The sequence below is a fragment of the Prunus persica genome, chromosome G8 (assembly GCF_000346465.2).
Source record: "Prunus persica cultivar Lovell chromosome G8, Prunus_persica_NCBIv2, whole genome shotgun sequence".
In the NCBI taxonomy this organism is placed as follows: Eukaryota; Viridiplantae; Streptophyta; class Magnoliopsida; order Rosales; family Rosaceae; genus Prunus; species Prunus persica.
In genome coordinates this window covers 16873060-16893935 of record NC_034016.1, presented here as the reverse complement: position 1 = coordinate 16893935, position 20876 = coordinate 16873060, and the positions used below count along the sequence as shown (strand labels likewise).

Below are 20876 nucleotides of genomic sequence, written 5' to 3'. Positions count from 1 at the left end.
CAATCTCTCTTTCCTTCTTATCAATTTGATATTTAATCAGAGTCATCCCACCTAAATCCCTAACTAAAAAAAATGTGGGTTCATTAGAAAATCATAGGGTAGTTTTTATGAGGTTCTGAACTCTCCTGGGCTCTCATAAAGACAGAAAAATTGGTATGTTGATTGGGTTGTGCTACTAAGGATAGAGAAGAATACAAGAGACAAAAACACACAATATTTACAATGATATTGTCGATCATGTTACAACAATCATATTATTTCTTGGATTGCCCATATTTGATGTTGTAAGAACAACTTCAACTCATTACATACAATAAATAAACCAAGAAACACACTGATCCTCGTATCTTAAAGAGGTGTTAGACAAACCAGATTTTCAGTCTGACAATATAACAGCACCAACCATGGTGAATAACACCAGCACAATCAGTTCAGAAGTAGGCACACTTGCAAGCATACGGACACTTGCAACACGGCCGAGGCATCATACAGGGCCTCTTGGGAGGTTCCATTGATGACAACCAATGCACAACCGCTAACAAAAGCAACGGCACTGCAATAAGCCCCCAATTTATCTTCAAACTGGGGGCTTCGATCTCGAAAGAGATCAAAGATGACAGAAGAAGAAGTAGAGCGACCACCGCCAAGAAAAGCAGAACTGGGTAGGATGAGGGGGCTTCTCTTCTACAACAGTGACAGCCCATCACGATTCAAGGGGCTTTGTCAATGGGAGTAGTTGTTTTACAGGGAAAAAATGTAGATGGAAACTGAAAATCCAGTTGACGTATGAACGAAGACTTCTATATATCCTAGTCTAATCTCAACCGCACAAGTATTGGTGTTTGCTTTTGGACTCGGCTTTTGGTAGTTCTATCAATCTTTGTCATACCAGCCTAATTATTCCGTTTAGAATATAACACCACAAAATGGTCCAAATTACATGGGACCAGCCGAATAAGGTGGTGGGTGGATAGGGCATTTTACTTGAAAATCTATCATGGTCATCTTTGGAGACCTTATTTAATAGCCCACAATTAGATATAATGCACATTAAAAAGAAGAAAAAAAAAAAGAATTAACCTGTTTGATAAGAAACATTAGAACTTGCACTTTATAAGTAATGTAAATCCATTTACATTTGAATGCATAAATTAACACGGAACAATGCAAAACCAAGGAAGGTACGTACGTTAGGCTCAAGTCACTCAAAATAGAGCTACACAAAAATTACCCGCTTCACATCACATCTGTTCTGTTAGACCCGAGTCCCTATTACCAACAGACAGCTTTGTTACTTCCATTCCATGAGGATGCTACCATTTGTAGCTTCGAAAATGGGAAAGATATGACTACAAAATTTATTATCACATACATTACATGTAATATTTGTTACAACTTACATGTTAGAAGAGTTGTATAAGTCGCATCAAAATGACGATGCCGGTACAGCCCACATAGGAATAAGCTTCCCTTAGACTTTTCCCTGGTATTGGAAATTTAGTTCGTAATCATGTTTCAATGTGGCTAGAGTGTTTCTGCAAGGACCCTCTGCACAAACAAGAAGAAAATGTGAGACTGAGTCGAAATTCCTTCCAGCCACACCTTGTAGCCCTGACAAAGTCAATATTATTTACCTCCAAATAAGGTATGAAGGCGTTGAAGATCATCTGCTGAGCAAGTATCTATTAAAGCATATACACCTGGTCTTAGAGCTTCGTCTATTTCCCTGAAAATTAAACATACAATAATTCAGCTAACCAATGCATTTCTGTCACCCCAAGATTGTCCATGCCAAAAGGTAACACTTTTGGAGATTGTAATAGGTACTTTTTTATATGTAATATTACCCTCTTATTGTATAAAAATTGGAAGGTGATGGCATAATTACAAATTCAAGGTTTCCAGAAAACTTTTTAAGGGGAGAAAATGAGAAGGAGAAAGTGACTTATGAACATAGGATCTACACCAACCTCGCCCCTTTTCCATCTTAACTAAAGGCCAGCGGGAATTGATGTACCAAAGTAATTTGGATTGTATTATTTCTAACAAATACAATTGATGCACCATTGTTCATTAATCTGTTGCCTATTTGAGTTCACTAGGAAACTCATGAACATCATAACAACAAATAGTCCAAGGTACCAGAAATTACCTTTTGATGCCTGTTTTACGGGGCCCATGTCCTGAATAAACCCATATGTAATTGGATAAAAATTGGGAACAGTGCGGACCAAAGACATCTTTTTGATGTCTTATCTGCAAAATAGATATGATAAAACCAGGTGAGAAAGATCTCTTTTTTTCTCCTTTTGGTTTTCAGCAATGGACAAGCCAAAAATTGTAAGCAGATGATGTATCAATTATCCTACAAATACGTTTTCTAAATGCAATGATTTTCTTTAACATGAAAGCTGATCTGGTGAGCCAAAAGGTGCCCATGCACTAAGCACCAACCCTTCATTAAATTTGAAAAGAAGCCTTAAATAACTCCCATTCCCAAGAAGATATTTAAAATCAGTTCCTTGGCCAAGAGAAAAAAATAAACATGAAGTATATATATAAATATTAACGATATGTTCTCTATGGTAACTGGGTTCAGGTGAGCTCTATCATTGTCAAAGGAATACATATAAATATATACATTTATATATTATACATATCATGCTGAAACTTGATTGTTTAAGAGCATCCACAATGGGCTCTCTAAACCACCTCCTTAGACAATTTTTAGGGAGGAATCATAAAAATGCAACTCCAACCATGCTCCCTATCCACCTCCTAAAATAGGGAGTCCTCTAGGAGCTCCTAAATCTGAGGAGAGAGAAAGGACTCCTAGTGGCTCCCTATAATTTAATGCTGCTTTATTTAATGAGTATTTCAAACCTTTAGTTAATGCTAATTATTTTTTATTTTATTTTTTTAATAGAGATGGACCAATCAAAAAAGAGTTATAGCATTTATGACTCTCCAAATTAGGGAGTATTGTTGGAGTTGAAATTTTTTAGAGAGCTCTTAAAATAGCTTTCTTATATTTTTAGCTAAATTTTAGCTAAGAAATAGAGAGCATCATTGTGGATGCTCTAAGGAGGAGAAATAGTTGGGGGCCTTTGGTCCTACCAGTAAAAATAAAAGGCCTACAGAAAATTAAAATATAAGACTTTGGATATAATGGAAGATACCCAAAATCTAAGATAATAATGATATTTTAATGAGGCATATTTACGAAAAGTCACCTACCTCTTCATAAATTCTTCGGAGACAACCTGCACATTTGACTCCCTCTTCCACTTCCCATGAAAAGAAACCTTTCCTGACGACTGCATTAGCATCCACTGTCTCCAAACAATGAAGAAGAACACCAACAGAAGCTTGAAGTACGGCAATGCACCGTTCACATTCACTAGAATTACGAAAAAAAGAAGTTGCAATCATATGTGGAGTCTACTTAATGAGGAAGGAAAGCTGAAAAGCGAAAAATAACTCAGAGGAATATAAGCATCTGAAGCCTCTTCAATCAATTTCGCAAAAACTGAACATAAAAATATTAAACCTCCTCTTCATACCATATCTATACCTTTTTACTGTTATGTTTTCAACTTTGGCCCAAGGTTAAGTGCACACTAAAAATCTTTTCTTCTTTTTTTTGGTTGAAACACCTTACATATACTTATTATGAGGATTTTCATACAAAAAGAATACACTCACGTTTTGTGATGCTTCAGAACATTATGCAATAACCGGCAGCAAGCAGCAAATAGGTCGATTGAGTATTGCCTATCTACGCCAGAGAAATGTTTACTTGCTACTGAATTAGAGATTTGGTTATTTGGAACTGTTGAAGAATCATCGGGAACAGGAGCTTCAGAAAGTTTTAAAAGATGGAAGTCTTGAAAAAGTGCTGACGGTATACGTAAAGATTGTGCTACATGCCAGGCCTCCATTTGGTACAGAGCATGCTTGCCGGAAATTCTTGCCAGTACGTCAACACACATAAGAATGATTGTTCCTGGATCTGGATCAGTATCCCCTTTATTCTGGATCGATCTCTCATAAAAGATTACTGGACTCTGCAAGTTCAGAATAACATTGAACAAGCTAGAAATAAAGCTCTGAATGTGTCTTTTAACCACATTCAAACGTTTGCGTCCTGAAAGGCAAATAAATGGTCAGAAAAGCAAGTTCTAACAAACTTCAATCATATGCACTTGAATCCATGTAATAGCTGAAGTGGATAATAATACGTTATAAGACGAGTAAGATAACATCGATCAATTATGTGAAAAAATTCCTAAAAACATACAGTATGCATGCAGTAGCTGAACCTTTTGAGAGAAGTATCTTCCTATTGCACAAAAGTTTCTAAAAGCTGGTGAAGTTTTCAATCACTATAGACACTATCGAGAATGCAGTAGAACCATTTCATCCAAAATTATCACAATATTACCTGAAACATGTTCTAGAATCAAATCCAAGCAATCAATGCCAGCTGCAACAACTGAAGAAACTTTTCCCCCATCTACGCTTCCAGTATGTATGTCATAACTCATGGTGCACCCATCCCGCACACCAACTAGTGCTCTCTCTATAGCTTGTACAGCAGATAAAAGATGCAACTCTGATGGTTTCTTTATAAACACCGTGAACGATGACCTCAACCTAGCTTTAAGTTCATCCAATAAGTATGGCCGGCCAGACAGAGATGCTTCAGAAAATTCCATAGGAGAATGGAGCATTTTGGTGCTTGACTCTGTCTCATGAGATACTAGGGTGGCTCGTTTCCCCTGTAAAGTTATGCATTTTCCTAAAGCCCTTAACTGTAGCTGAACCATCTTGTCATACAAACTTCTGGATAAGGTAGGATTTGTCAGAGGAAAATGATTCGCTATTTCTTCCAAATACTTCAGAACACCATCTAAACACACAAAATAAAAAAAGCATGGCACATGATTCATGTCCGTTGATTCCAATAACAAGACTTGTGTAATGCTAGTAAAAGTATGCACCAAGCTTGAAGACAGGGGAGGACTATTCATATGCAAACTTAGCCTTAAAATAGCTGAAGATGCAATTAACAACTGCCTGAGCAAAAATGCTGCACCAGGGTAATCACCATTTAGCAGGCGTCTCAACAAAGGCCTATTCAAAGACTGCAATATAAATGAATCAATGTCATTCAGTGCACTGGCAGCACAATTTGCACCTTCCAAGTGCAACCTTCTTCTACGAACACTACCAGACCCAGAGTAAGCATGGATGTCAGATGATGCTGTCATTGCAGCACCAGATTCATCATGCAGTTCAACACCTGCAATATCAGTCTCAACATCAGTGCCTTCAGGCACACCCAACAAATCTGCATTGAAGTCTGACTTTTGAAGATTTTGAGAGTCACATAGAGTTCTGGACTGTTGACTACTGTCACAAACTAACATTGGTAAGAGCAGACTACAGAATTCTGCAAAAACATCTATACAGAGGTGAAGTTCAGAGATGGGTTCAAGTTTCTGCCTTGATGAGTTTACTTTATGATCACTACTTCTCGAATCTGTATGGTTCACAAAACATGCTAGGCCCCATAAAAACCCACTAATGCAAGAAATTAAGGATGAGAACTTGTTCAAATTTAAACCATCAACACCAATCCCCACTTTTCCATTACAAAGGGCATCCTTCAAATTTACCAGTAAGCTTTGCATCTGTTCCTTCAAACTCTTAGCAATAATGGTTACACTTTTCCAAGCTTCAATATAGTCGGAAGAATCCAAGCACATATCAGATTCACTTAAACTACTATGTTCATGGACAAGTCCGGCATTCAGTTCAGCAACTTTAGAGAAATGAACAGCATGATTAGACTGATATTTACTTAATGTGAGAAACACATAAAATGTGTGATCCATCAAGGACAAGATCATATCACTGACTGGACGGCAATTATCTTTTGGCAATGACTCTTCAAGCCCAACAACCGCATACACTGACTTGTAAAGCCATAAAATAGGAAACGAATCCTCAAAGAACACTAAAGTATGTGAGGTTTGACTATCTGCTGTCTTCCCCTCACAAGCCAGAATTATATATTTCAAGGCCTTCCGACAAGACACAAACAATCTGAAGAGCTCGTGATAGTGATGCGAGTATAATGCATTCTGATAATCTAATAAGCCGCCAACAACAAGCCTGAAAAACGCAGAACGGATAATATTAATAAACTTGATTAAAAGGCTTCAAAGATTACGCATAATCAGAGAACTTCAATTATTATGCACACAATAATTTTTTCATAATGAGATATGAATTCTTGAGGCTGCTGGGAACCTCAGGTGCAAACAGAAGTAATGAGTTACCATTATTGTCAGACAGAAAGAAAGTTCTGAAGCAAAACTAGTTTGTCAATGATAAATAGTTCTGCGCACAACACTTTCTTAAACAATTCTACAACGAACAAGACTTCAGACACTTCACTCTAAATTTTATGTGCAAGAAAAAACAGGACAACAACCATAATATACTATCTGAGATAGCTTTTCACCTTAGAGCTCAACTCAATTAATCTCATCTTATTGAATATTCAAATTTGAGAACCTAATTGCTCACCAGAAGAATTTGTATGTTGTTTTTTTATTTTATTGAAAAAATAGAAAGCAACAAGAACTATGCTACTACATCACACCATAAAATCAAATGTTGAAAGAACAAAGCTCGTACCTTTCAAGGTTGAGAATAGAAGTGACATAAAGTGAAAATGCTCTTGAGTTGAAATGACTTTTTGGCATACAACACAAAAGATTAAGTAAACTCTGGCAAGCTATAAATTTCATGATGGTCGATTGGAGATCTTTTTGTTCCTTGAAACTTCCTTTACGCAGCTCATCAGAAGAATGAGTGACCGGGCTTGCTGCTGAGGAACAATCAAATATGTAGTGATTCTTACATGAAACAACCACTGATGAGTTCTCCAGGGAATTTAAAACCTTCGGCCAATCAGGTGATGATTTGAAATCAAAATTGCCAGATGAAAAGTCACTGATCAATGGTAATGTAGATTTCTCCAATGCACGGCAAAACGTTGATGCAAAATACCTGCAGAAAAACTAATAGAAGAGATAGAATAAATACCTGGGTTGAAACAGTCTCTATAAAGGCTCTAAGAACAGTTTATTGACATCAATAAGAGAAGAAAAATTGTAACGAACAAGAACTAACACAACCACTCAGACAAAGTCAAATAGTGAGCAGGGGTATGAGTTGTGTCTATGTGTGTTACGTGTGCATGTGAGGATGGGGGGAAGCACCATGTTATGTTTGATAGCATCTTACTCTTTGCTCATACAGAATGGAGTCAATGAAGCATTGTGATGAGATTTGATGCAAGGTTACTTTCTTCAGCCTGTCAGCTGCATGGTTATTGTACTCTCTAACCACCCCAAAGCTGCTTCTTACACGGGAAAGGGAAGTATGGATTAAAAGAGAAAGGAATTTCTTCAAATTCTTTTTAGTGGCATGAGTGCACCAAGTATCAATATTCTGGCAAAGAATCCACCATATTGCAGTTGGCAATGACTTCTTGTTCAAAGCACAAACACTGAAATCCCATTCATCACTTTCATGGGAAATCATCTTATTACAAGTTGTATCACCAGAAATGGACATTGGCTGTTGATCTTCGGGCACTAATGATAGGTGCTCCATCATAAAACCAGCAAGACCTGAAGCCTCTTCCCTCAAAACAGAGATGTGCCTTTCCAACTTTTTGCTTCTTTTACGACACCTTGACAAGCCAGCATCCTCAAGCAACCTGACTTGCACCAGATTTTCATTATTTTGCATCAAATATTCAAAAGACTTTATATGCCTATTCAAATCGACAAGCCGTCTAACAGCCATAGCATGCATCACATAAGTCAAAGGAGAAGAATCGGCTGCACTGTCCTTACAATAGATGTTTGAAATGGATTGAATAACAACAGGAAGAGAAGCTGAAGGTTGAACGATCCAAGAAAAATATTCCCCATTGATCCAGTCAGTCATATCAATCCAATCGCTACCAGAGTATGATGTGAATGAATCTCCCATTGCTGCTGACATCTTTCTTGATAAATCTGGAGGCATAAGGCTCGTTGCTGACCTATATAAGCTTCGGCAGGACATATACAATCGAAAGAAGAACACAAACACCCAATGAGTGGACAATCCAAATATCTGAAGATTATTTTTGTTTTCGTCTGTCTCATTGTCAAATCCTTTTCCTGTGACAGTAAAGAGGAACTCATTTACAGCATCTGGCTGTAGTCCTACCAGACTACTCATGCAAGCACAAATTACTGCTATAAGATCCTTTACAGAAACTCCAAGGAGGTTACAGTTTCCAGGTGTAACAAACAACGAGTCTAGCACTAGTGCATACCCTTCAGACAACCCTCTCCCCAAAAGTTCAGCTTCTAGATTAAAGTTCTGCAAGCTACTTCGTCCATCCCGTTTGCCAAATTCTTTTTCATCAGCTTTCAAACAACTAATTTTCAGCCACTCTAGAGATTCTGATATATCCAATGTTAACTGCCCAATACACCCACTTGCTTGTCCTTCTGGTATGGACTTAATAGCTTGTTGTATTGCAATCTTAAACTCTTGCGTACATAATAGCATTTCCACTGATCTTGCATAAGCTTCACCATGTAAAGAAATCACAAATCTAGTATATTTCAGTTCACCAGCACCATTACGTGAATTTAGAAGCCTTATTGCTTTACACAATGCAAAAATAGTATTATTCACCTGCATTTGTGCAAAAGTAAAAACGATGGGATTAAAACCACAAGTAAAGAACAAAGCAGAATATCATTTCTAGAAATGATGCAATTCACTACCTGCACCTTAAAACTCATGAGTGGAATTAGTAAAAGAGTTGATTTTGGAAACAGCTTACACATATATAATCATGCATATTTATATGCATGCAGAAGTGAAAACGCAGCCAAATGCTTGATCAAAGAGCATTATGCTAACCTGGCGAAGTTGACTATAGAGAATAACTAATTGGCATCCAATATCTGTTATCTTCAAAGATAATGAGCACCGATCCGGAACTTCCATCAGGGAAAGACCAATGGCTAAGTAAGAAAGCATCAGAAGCCACAAGGTTACCAAATCATTCTCTATAACCTCATATTCAATTTCCAAAAGATACCCTACAGCAGAAAGTACCTCATTGGCTATTAAAGTTAACGTATCCATGTGTGTCCTGTTAACTACACCATATTTTGACGACTGAATTAAATTGGAGGACAATGATATAATCATATTATAGACCTTCTTCAAGAAATTAAGGCAAGCTCCCTCTGACGTGTCCTCTGTTCTCACATAAACCTTTTCATGCATAAAGCCAGAAAGTAAATTATTAATAGATTTAAGTGTGCAATGAACATCCGACAACATGGGTCCCACTTCCAGCTTACTTTCAAGATAGCCATTAATCTCAAGCAGAAGAGGCTCCATAATCAGTACAAAAAAATCAAGAAGTGACTTTCGTGTTTCTGCACTGAAACTAGTTGAGCAGTAATTATTTTCAACTAGTGCAGTACTACTCCCAGAAGACATCTTTGAAGTATGACCCATTAAACTATGTTCTATTTGCTTTGAAGCTTCAGTCTTCCCCATCATTTTTGTATTTTCGGCCGGCACTGAAGCCCTTTTTAGCTTTTGAACTTGATCAATAAGCAAGTGAAAAAGTTCTCCCATGCTTTCCACTGCCAAAGCATTCTTTGCAGCCAAAATTTTTTCCAGCTTATCAAATAAATGTCTGTGATAACTCTTCAGCATTGTTTTTGAGTCTTTTGACTTCCCATAATTGAAGGTGGAATATCTTTCACTGCTGCATAAGTTCAAAAATCCATCAATGTGGACTGGGTGATACAGCCCATGAGATAGTACTTCTTCAACTAGCTTCAGTAAGTTTCTTGCTCTACCAGGATTACTTACATCAATCTGAAGATGCAAGAGACCTAAGAGATGCAACAGAGGCTCAAGGAGTTTATCGATGAAATCACGAAATCCATTCTTCCGAGCTGGGTGGGCCCTAAAAAACTTGGCAAATGGCTCAAGAACCAAGCACAAAAACCGGAAAACAAAGTCACCCTCATTGCCACTAACAAGATTTTCCATGTAAAATGTGTGTACAAGATCAAGCACTGCACCTACAGTTGAAACCCACAGGTCTAAATTTTCATTCGACAAGCCTCCATGGGATGAAAATACCAAAGAAATGCAATCAAGCATGGTATTGTACAATGGTAACCCTTCGCCAATGGAAAATAAATCTGTTTGATGTGAAGATGTTTTGTTCAGTAAGGACAGTGCATTTCTTGCAATCAAACAAATAGAGCGTAAAAGGTTCCGGGAGAAACTTAGAGAAACATTCAATTTCAAAGACTCCTCCAAACAGAATTTGAAAATCTCCCAGCATCTAAAATCCAAATATGTCTCAATCACTTCAGCTTGATGCATCTCTCCGCCACTCTGAATTTTCTTTCCTGAAGAAATCAATAATGACTGGATCCAATCATTAACAAAAATTATTAAACGTGACATATTCACTGCTTGATTATCCTGATCACTCTTGCTGCCTTCTTCTTTCACTCTCAATATGACAAAGCCATAAGCTAGTTCCACCTTCCTGCATTTGCATTCCCTCGTTCATCAGAATTAAATCTTCTTTTAGATTAGAAATTACATTCATCAGAATTAAAGCTTAACCCTCCTTTTGATCACTTAATGAGGAAATGAAGACAAGATGAAATTTTGAATCTTTGTTTTTACAGAAACAGACACACAAGAACTCAAGTACAAAATCAAATCTAATACATTGAGTCTAACTCAACCAATTTGGCTTAAATGGGGTTATAGTCCCTTGGTTTCCTTTGAAAGACAAAGACTCTAACCTTGTCACCTTTCCATTTCATTATTTTTTTTATCAACTTGTAAATATCGAAATATTTTAGCCAGGAACCAGCCTTTGATCACAACATTTTGAATTAAACTCACTTCATTTACAAAAATTTAAAACTAAATGCTCCATTTTGGGTTCTGAGAAACATGTATGGGAAAAAAATATCAAATTTATTAAGCTCAATGTAATCAACTTTTTGCGCCTTCAAGCCTATTGAGCTCTCTAATCTTCCTTCGGAATAATCAATTGATTGAATAACTTTCTCGGAAGCCAAACAAACTTAAGCAAATGAAAACAACGAAAAAGTAGAAAACAGGGAGAAAGAAGAGGAAGGCACTCACTTCTGAAGATCAAGTTCTTTGTTCTGAATGGACAAAACTAACTCCAGGTTCCTCCATGGACCACCTTGTTCGAGCTCCTGATTGGGTTCTCTGAGCTGGGGCTTTTCAGCTCGTTTTACTTCCACTTCTTGTGGTTCACTCTCTTTCTCCGAGACCCTAAGCCGGTGCGTTTTGGAAGGCCTTTCAGATTCTCCAAGGCTCCTTTGCTTTCTCTTTTTGTTCTTCTTCGTCCGCTTCTCTTTAGGCGTAGCTTCGGAGCCGGCCATTGTTGAACTCCTTCAGTCCCTGTCTCGTTTTTGTTTGGGAAAAATGGTTTCTGGGATTTGGAGTTCTTGTAGTTGTATGGCTGGGTTTTGCAAGGGTTTTTGAGTTTGAGGAAGGGTTGAGAAAGGGAGAAGACGCAGGTACGCTCTCTTCTCTTGCGTACGCTGCTGCCGACGTGTTAAAATCAGCGGCTATACTATTTATATTAAAAAAAGGACTGCCTTGTGATTAGACGTCCACGTGTCCAAAAATAAGTATAGCTGATCGGGTATATTATTTTTAAAATATTTAAAAACCGAGATACTATTTATAAAAAAGAGAAAACCAGTGTATAGCTGCGCGGCTATACTATGCAAACAAAAAAAATTAAAAACTGGGTATACCCGCACGGCTATACTATTTATTAAAAAAAAGCGGAAAACCGAGTATAGCCGGGCGGGTACTGTACTATTTTTGAAGAAATATTAATAAAACGGCGTATAGCCAGACGGCTATACTATTTTTTATAAAAAATAAGAAAAACAGAGTATAGCCTATCGGCTATACTATTTATAAAAAAAATGTAAAACCAAAGTATAGCCGCCCGATTTATAATTAAAAAAAAAAAGGAGAGCACCCCAACGGTTAGGCGCCCCCGTGTGAAATATGTATAGTCGCCTGGCTATACTATTTAAAAAAAATATAAAAAAGCGAGTATAGCCGGCCGGCTATGCTATTAGTATTTATATTATAAAAAAAAGGACCTGCCTCGCGATTTGGAGCCCATGTGTCCAAATAAGTAAAACCGCCCGACTATACTATTTTTAAAAGAAATTAAAAAACTGAGTATAGCCGTACTGCTATACTAGTTTATTTTATGTTTTAAAGAGAGGACCTAGTCAATTAGGCTCCCACGTGTCAAAATAAGTATTGTCTCGCGGCGAGACTATTTAATATATATATATATATATATATAAAAGGACCTCCTAGTTGCATTAGTTTATACTTTATGGATATTAATTTGCTATTTCAACTCTACAAACTAGTAAAAAGTAGTTGCGTACTAAATTGTTTAGTAATCATTAACAATTTTGGAAAATTACAATTGAAAAGTTTGGTCACTATATAATATTTTAATATAATATATTTAAATATTTTAATATAATATATTTAAATATTTAAATATATATTATTTTTATTCAATAATATGTGAAAATTATGTGTATAATACGTGATTTTTCTGGGTATTATTGAAAATTTTATAAAAATTACGTGTATTAAACTTGAAAGTGGTAAATTCTTTATACGGGTAATAAGTAAAAAAATAAAAAGGGGACAACAGAGACTCGGGTAATGGCCTAATAGTAATAGATAATGCTCTAAACTACTCTTATCGATAAAAGAAAATCGGGGAAAAAATTTAAAAGATAAAAAGGATCCCAATATATATATATGAAGAGTATAGCGGATCGGTTATACTTAAAAATAGTATAGCCGCGCGGCTATACTCGGTTGTATTACTACATTCAACTAACTTAACAAAGGGTTAACACTGTTAACATTTTATTTAGCAATTTAAAAACTATTGGGGGGACATGAGGGACACATAATTTGGGGAAAGCGGATCCGCTCCTCTTAAATTTTTTATTGTAAATTGTAGGGTTTAGTAGATGCAATGTAGTGCAGGACGGAGGGATGAAGAAATGGCGGAAATTGCCTTTCTCATAAATATAGAGAAGGGAATTGTTTTGCGGATAAATTGGCAGCTCTTAGCTCAAAACTAGATTTTTGATGTAGTTTTTGAAAGGATGTGCCTGAAGGGTTTGGACATTATCTATTGGATGATTTGAGTGGAGTTGCTTGACCCAGAAGTTTGTTTATGTATTTTTTTCTGAACTTCGGCTCCCTTGATACCAGCAAAATAACAAAAGGGCGGAACGTCGTCGTATAATTAACGTTTTATTTTAGGGCTCACAAAAATGACGTAGGCCAAATAATTTTGACTTTGTGTTTCATTCATGGGGCGAAACCTCAAAGGCACTGTTGGGCCTTACCTCCAAAAGTTTTGGGCAAAGCCCAGTGCAATAAATCAATACGATGGACTAATGCATCAAAATAGCACAGCGGCCTACCTCAACTACCCGACGCCTCTACATATTATAATTATTATTATTTTAATTTATTAAACTTTATTTTGAACCTCCAGGGTACTTTATTAATGTGTGTGTATGAAAAACTCTGAGTCTCATTTTCATTGTAATTTAGACCCCTTTGACTACAAGTCAGTGGTTTCATGTTCGAAACTCTATGACACCTTATTAGTGTGTGTGTGTGTGTGTGTGAAATCATGCTTCCCATTGTAATTTGGATCATCACTTGTATTTCATTAATGCAAATCCTCTATTTTGTAGATATTAATTCAAAGATCATCTCTGTAAAATATCACTTAAATCCGATATCAGTTGACCACTCAATTAAATTTTAGTACTTTCTTGAAGCACTATGTCTATTGATTTTGTAAGACACAATTAGATGTCTAAACGACTTTCGATCTATCTAATTTTTTGCAAGGATGAACTATGAATGAAGACCTAAAAATTAGATGGTTTGGATAGTTGAAAAAAAAAAAAATCATTGAGTACCTTAAATGGTGTCCCTCAAATAAAATTATTTAAAAAATCTCTCATTCAAAGGGGACTATATATATATATATATATATATATATATTTCTCATACATCTTTAAATGGAAAGATACAAATTCTATATTCAATTTCTTATATTTGAGTCCAAATGTGAGACCCGAATTCTTACCCCAAATATAAATAATTTAGTTTTAGTTTTGAGTCTAGATCCCTAATTAAATATGGTTGGACCCAAACTCAAATATGGGTTTAACACTATTTTCATATAGTAACTCACACTCTCTCTTTCTTCTCTTCCCTTTGAGGCCCACAATTTGAGTTTTGAGTTACACCAAACTCAATTATAGGTGTAGTTTTGGATTTAAATTTTCCTTTGCAAGGCCTATACTTTTTACCCATAAAAAAACTTTCACTTTTGAAAAAAGCCAAAGCTTTTTCAAAAAAGACAGAAAAACCTCTCAACTTTCAAACAAAAGACATGCAAATGTAAAGGATTCCTTAGGAAATCAAAAAATAAATAAGGGCAATTTTGTCCATTTTGGCTTCTTTTAAAAATTTTCTCTCTCCTTTAGGCTTTTCCAAAGTCTCCCTATAGAATTTGGGTAGTTGCATTGGAGACCACCTTTCTAGTCCAAACTCACATCATACGACCTCACCAAATGTGCGCAGAAAAAGGAAGAACATACTTACTATAAATATCCCACCAAACCAATACCAAATATATATCAGTCGGAAGATCTTCGACCGACACACACTAGCCTTAGGTATCCATGCTTTCATTTTATTTGAAGTCACACATACAGCATTTGTGCATGAGGTAGGCATGCACTACTTAACCATGCCAAGTAGCTTGCACGTGGTGATCAATCCACACACGTACAACAATTAGGTCAACGTCACACAAGGTTTTATGATGTCAATTTTCTGATTAATCTTAGAAATGTCAAAAGTTTGGCTGAGCTTTTGCAATTTTGTTTTGATTGTACACAATCACAAGATGTCCAGGGTTCCTCATGTGAATTTGTGAGTGTGCTTTTCTCTCTTTTTTTTGGTCGAAAAGTGTGTTTTTCTCTTTGTCGTTGGTAAAGTGCCCACTTTTTGACTTGCTGCCAAAAGGAGGAACAGGATCAACAAAGGATCACCGTTTCAGCATTCACCAGCCACTTTGGATCTACCGCTCAAAGACAAAGACTGAAAGACATCTTCTCTGCATTTGCCATCGCATTATTTTCAATTGCTGCACAGGCCAAGACCCAGTTGGCATGTTCTTGTTGTTTTATAAGGTCCAAGTCCCAAAGCCCCCCACATCATAATATCAACACATTCACATTTCATGCCATGCAATCATGTTCTCAGACATCACTCTCCAAAGAAACCATATCATGCTTTCTTCCAGTAATATCTCGTGACATGTTTAAATATAATAATTTTTATTAATAAGGAGAAAAATTCAAACTTTCGTGAAAATCATCTCAATATGCAACTGATTTATACTTTTATGGTATAATATTAATACGCATTGGTAACACTATTTCGGCATGTAACGCATACCAAGTTGTCCATCACAGTCAATCAAAATCATCCACGTTGCACCAAAGCGTCAACATCTTCCGTACATTACAGAGCCTCATATGTTAAGCTGAAGAGGTCTCATCTCATTTATATGATGTAGCAGTGATGTTTAGGCATTCCAACCCCAAACCCATCTGCCAGTCATCTCTACCATTTCACAGGAAGCCTTCACCGGCTTGCCCGGTTGAGTACTGAATGGCCCACCACTGCCTCATGGTACCCAACAAAGATTTTATAAGAATACACTCTCAGTAGTGAGCTTGGTTCTTTCTTTCTTTCTTTCAACTGATTTTATATCTCAAGCTTGGCCTTTGGTGACTCCTTTGAGGTTAGTTCTCTGTTCTTGAAAACCAATTAATTAATGTCCATTCCATAATGCATGCATGTTTTGATGGGTTTGGATTATCAAAAAATTCAACTTGATTGGATCTTGAAGCATCCTCCGTCAGTTCTTGGATTTGTTTTCCGGGAATTGCTCTTCTTGCGGCGAACAGATTCGAGTATTTTCTTACATGCTAGTCTCACATCTGTTTGGTTGCTGAAGAAAGAAGTGGGAATGAGAATCAAATTGAATACATTGAATATTACTTTTTATTTGCCTTTCAGAAATCGAAAATCCACCTTTCATTTTGTTTGGTAAATTATTGAGATACCCAACTGCTGAATTTTGAAGGATTGGAAACATAGTAATATATTTGGTTTACTATATTCTTTGGAGCATTGTTATAATGATATGTATTATTAATTGTAATTGGGAAACTGTATACAACAAACTTGATTTTTAAACCACTTCTTAATTGTCAATTATCATTCTGTAAGTTGACCTCATTTACAGTTCTTTATTTGGGTGGTTGGAATATTTCTATTTGGTTTCATTGGATAGAGTAGTAAAGTAAATGGGTTCTTCTTATCTGTTATTGGTCACCCGGGAGAGGTGGAAATAGATGATTACTGCCTTTTTGCAGATGATGAATGGTTCAGATCTGGTGGTTGAATTGCAGGGTGTTGAGCACTAAACTAACCATTGGGTCAGTGTCAAGTGCTGAAATCTGTGGAAATGTCAATACCCAATTCAGACATGTCTCAGAATGGAAATATAAGGCATGTTGATTCCTTATGTAGTGTGGCAGAAATTGAAGAAATTGATTTTTCAAAGTTATTAGACAGACCAAGCCTTCTGAATATGGAGAGAAAACGATCATTTGATGAGAGGTCACTCAGTGAACTATCTGTTGCATTGTCCCCACGTCACTCATCAAGAAATGCTGATAATTCTTTCAAATTTTTTGACCATCCTGAATATGTATTTTCGCCCAGTAGAAGGTCACTCATTGGCACCCCTAGGTCACTGACTGGCTTTGAGCCACATCCAATGGTTGCTGAAGCTTGGGAAACTTTGAGGCGTTCGTTGGTGTTTTTCCGTGGTCAGCCAGTTGGGACAATTGCTGCAACAGATACCTCTGAAGAAAAACTTAACTATGATCAGGTAGAGACCTTCTGTCCTTGTTCGTCCTATTAGATGTACATATTCTTGGAATTTTGCATCTGTAATAATAGAGAGAACCTAAAACTTCATTGTTTGTACATCTCCATTTTGTTTTTGTTTTCAGTCTTTTGGTTATAGTATCACCCTACAAATACTCACACACATGAGGAACATTTATGATGCTTTGCAACGAAGGCAAGATGTACTGCGATACATCCATATAGTAAACAAATTTCAAAGGCATTGTGTTATCCTTCTTATCAATCCCTTAGTCGTATTGGGGAGCCACATGTTCCGTTTCTGATGACCACCATGTTTATATGCATACATGTCTTAGGACTTTTGATACATGCATACAAACAGGCTTTTGGCACATTGTCTGCCCGGGGGCAGGGCACCCGAGTTTCCAAGCTTTACAATTAAGTTGCTGATTTAATGTTCCAATACTATGTTTCAATCTGTGGGATATGTGCTGTCTAAAGTGCTGCGCTGCCTTGAATATTCTTTATGCAGGACGTATTTTTGTATATGTTGAACAAACTATATAGATTCAACTTATCCATTTCTCCATTTGTGCTTTTCTTTAACTCAGTTTTACTAGACAGAGTTCTGTTCCATGAAGTTGGCAATCACAAATTTTATCCTTTTTTTTTTCTTCTTATGAATCTGTGAAGGTGTTTGTCAGAGACTTTGTCCCCAGTGGATTGGCTTTTCTGATGAATGGTGAACCTGAAATAGTTAAAAATTTTATCTTGAAGACTCTTCGTCTTCAGTCATGGGAGAAAAAGATTGATAGGTTCCAGCTTGGAGAAGGAGTAATGCCAGCTAGTTTCAAAGTACTCCATGATCCAGTCAGGAACAGTGAGACTTTAATAGCAGATTTTGGCGAGAGTGCGATAGGAAGAGTTGCTCCTGTTGATTCTGGATTTTGGTGGATCATATTGCTTCGGGCATACACAAAATCCACTGGAGACTCTTCATTGGCGGAACTTCCTGAATGCCAGAAGGGTATGCGGCTTATTCTAAGTTTATGTCTATCGGAAGGGTTCGACACATTTCCAACACTTCTTTGTGCTGATGGATGCTGCATGATTGATCGTAGAATGGTAAGCTTTTCATAATTATGTTGACTTCTGTTTTTTTATCGTCTGGTATGAAGCAGGCCATATATGCCTGATATCACGAATCCACTGTCAAAGCCCTTGAAATACTAGCATATGCATAAGTTGTTAGTTTTGGAGCTAGTAATTTAAGTCTACGACATTCAGAAAACTCAAATTATCCTTCTGTGAGTAACTCTAATATTGAATTTCCTGTCAACCTGGTCAGCCTTCTCATTTGTTTAATTATCAAAGAGGATGGAACTTGGATCTAACATATTCTAATTTGAGTCGATATTTTCTTGCCTGCCAAAACAAAAGAATCTCCCAGTTAGTGCCTTCTTCCTCATGATCTGAGTGCAGCATTCGAAATTATATTGTAACTCAGGTTTGTTGTAAAGGCTTATGAGCTAAGTCACTTACTTGCCATGTTAACCCCAAGATATCTCTACCTGAAGGATTGTTTTAGGTTCTTATGACCCTGGCAGAGGTCAATTCATGCAACTAAACCCATGGTGATGTTTTGGTGCAGAGACTGTTGAGAACTTTTTATGTAATATGAGGCACCGTGGGCACTCTCTTGTTAGAGCATTTATTGATCTTCATCAGTCATCACTACTAGCTGCTTTCAATTTTGCGTTTTAAGATAGATATGCTGCTTTTTAATATTTTGGTTATGTGTTGCCTATCTTTTCAATTCCTTAAGCTCACTTTTGTATTGGATTTGTGTTTTTAGGGTGTCTATGGGTACCCCATCGAAATTCAGGCTCTTTTTTTCATGGCTTTAAGATGTGCTTTGCTTTTGCTTAAGCATGATGATGAGGGGAAGGAGTTTGTAGAGCGCATAGTAAAACGCCTTCATGCCTTGAGCTATCACATGAGAAGTTACTTTTGGCTAGACTTCAAGCAGTTAAATGACATATATCGATATAAAACTGAAGAGTACTCACATACAGCAGTCAACAAGTTCAATGTGATACCAGATTCTCTTCCAGAATGGGTCTTTGATTTTATGCCAACTCGTGGTGGTTACTTTATTGGGAATATCAGTCCCGCCAGAATGGATTTCCGTTGGTTTTGCTTGGGTAATTGTATAGCAATTCTTTCATCCTTGGCAACCCCAGAACAATCCATGGCAATAATGGATCTCATAGAATCACGATGGGAGGAATTGGCAGGAGAAATGCCACTAAAGGTTTGTTATCCAGCTATAGAAAGTCATGAATGGAGGATTGTAACAGGCTGCGACCCGAAAAATACGAGATGGAGCTACCACAACGGAGGGTCTTGGCCAGGTATGCTTGCTCACTTTAGCCTTCTCTGCACAAAATTATACCGTAACTACTGATGGCGTTATGGAAACTGCACAATCGATCAGTAGAAAAAGATTGGAAAAGGAGAATGCCTCCCCTGCTCCCCATTCTCCTCCCATGCCGCCTCCTCCACCCCTCCTTTGGCCTAGGCCAGTGCCATGGCCATTCTGCAAGTCCATAAAAGCATATTGAAGCCTTAGTCAACCTACCCTTATTATGCACTACTTTGTAGATTTCCCTTTCATCCTCCTTTGTCCGCATTTCTCTATCCATGGTGCAAATTTCTTTTTCCCTATAATTCAGTGCTTGAAAATTTTCAAGACTGCATCAACGCTATCTCGGCATGGACTGAATGTCTGCAAATTAATTGCAGACAAGATGAGAGAATATGGGAGTTTAATAGGACAGAGCAACAGATGCAAGTACAGTAGGAAGTTTCATAACTATTTTACTCCATAAATTTTTTGAGAAGTTATCATTTTTCTCACTAGAAAGGTTTTGAAGGTTTTGATCATGAGTTATTAGCGATGGATTGAAATAAAAAGTGTTAGTCTTTTTACCCTGCCTAAAGCTTGATTACTCTACATATATACCTGCCTATACTTCGTGCCATGATAATTAAATTTTGCGGTAATGATAAATTATTTTTAGTGTGTTCCCTTATTTTCCTGCCAATTACATGTTGTCATTGTGGTTGATACAGTGCTGTTATGGCTTCTCACTGCTGCATGCATCAAGACTGGGCGGCCCCAGATTGCTCGACGTGCCATTGAACTTGCTGAGAGCAGATTGCTGAAAGACAATTGGCCTGAATACTATGATGGGAAACTTGGCCGTTACATTGGGAAGCAGGCCCGTAAATTCCAGACCTGGTCAGTAGCGGGGTACTTGGTAGCAAAGATGTTGTTGGAAGACCCGTCTCATTTGGGTATGATAGCGCTCGAGGAAGACAAACAGATGAAGCCGGCAATGAAGAGATCAAATTCGTGGACTTGCTAATTCGATTGGTCAACCTATGACCTACTCAGCACAAGGGTTGTCGGTTTAGTGGTTAGGTGGAGTTGAAGGGGACCAACTACAATGAAGTATTAGCTTCTTGCTTCTTCATTTTAAATAAGCTACTTGTTTGTAGTATGCTTGTAATATGTCTTTTCCTAGTACAAAACCCTTTTTTTATAGCTCTCTCTCTCTATCTCTCTATCTCTCCCCCTCCCCCCCCAAAAAAATCTGTGC

General features: G+C 37.2%; 2 protein-coding genes across 4 annotated transcripts; one reads left to right on the top strand and one right to left on the bottom strand.

Moving 5' to 3' along the window:
* Positions 197-11709, bottom strand: LOC18766781. 2 transcript variants are annotated; one of them, XR_002272873.1, is made up of 11 exons: positions 11287-11709; positions 9007-10672; positions 7321-8775; positions 6709-7094; positions 4445-6180; positions 3706-4147; positions 3238-3400; positions 2153-2256; positions 1635-1726; positions 1401-1548; positions 197-1269 (listed from the first exon to the last, which is right to left on the bottom strand). XR_002272873.1 is itself a non-coding variant. In XM_007200886.2 (10 exons), exons 1-10 carry the CDS (start codon positions 11550-11552, stop codon positions 1472-1474), a joined length of 6387 nt encoding a protein of 2128 aa, XP_007200948.1. In that variant the 5' UTR covers positions 11553-11709; the 3' UTR covers positions 197-1471. The 2 variants fall into 2 exon arrangements, 1 of the variants encoding a protein (XP_007200948.1); XM_007200886.2 differs by having other exon boundaries at positions 197-1548.
* Positions 15755-20831, top strand: LOC18767304 (probable alkaline/neutral invertase B). Of its 2 annotated transcripts, none has more exons than XM_007201657.2 (5): positions 15755-16072; positions 16746-17230; positions 17905-18336; positions 19067-19625; positions 20347-20831. In XM_007201657.2, the coding sequence occupies exons 2-5, from the start codon at positions 16802-16804 to the stop codon at positions 20640-20642; spliced, it is 1716 nt and encodes a 571-aa protein (XP_007201719.1). In that variant the 5' UTR covers positions 15755-16072; positions 16746-16801; the 3' UTR covers positions 20643-20831. The 2 variants fall into 2 exon arrangements, with proteins under 2 accessions (XP_007201719.1, XP_020409264.1); XM_020553675.1 differs by having other exon boundaries at positions 16710-17230.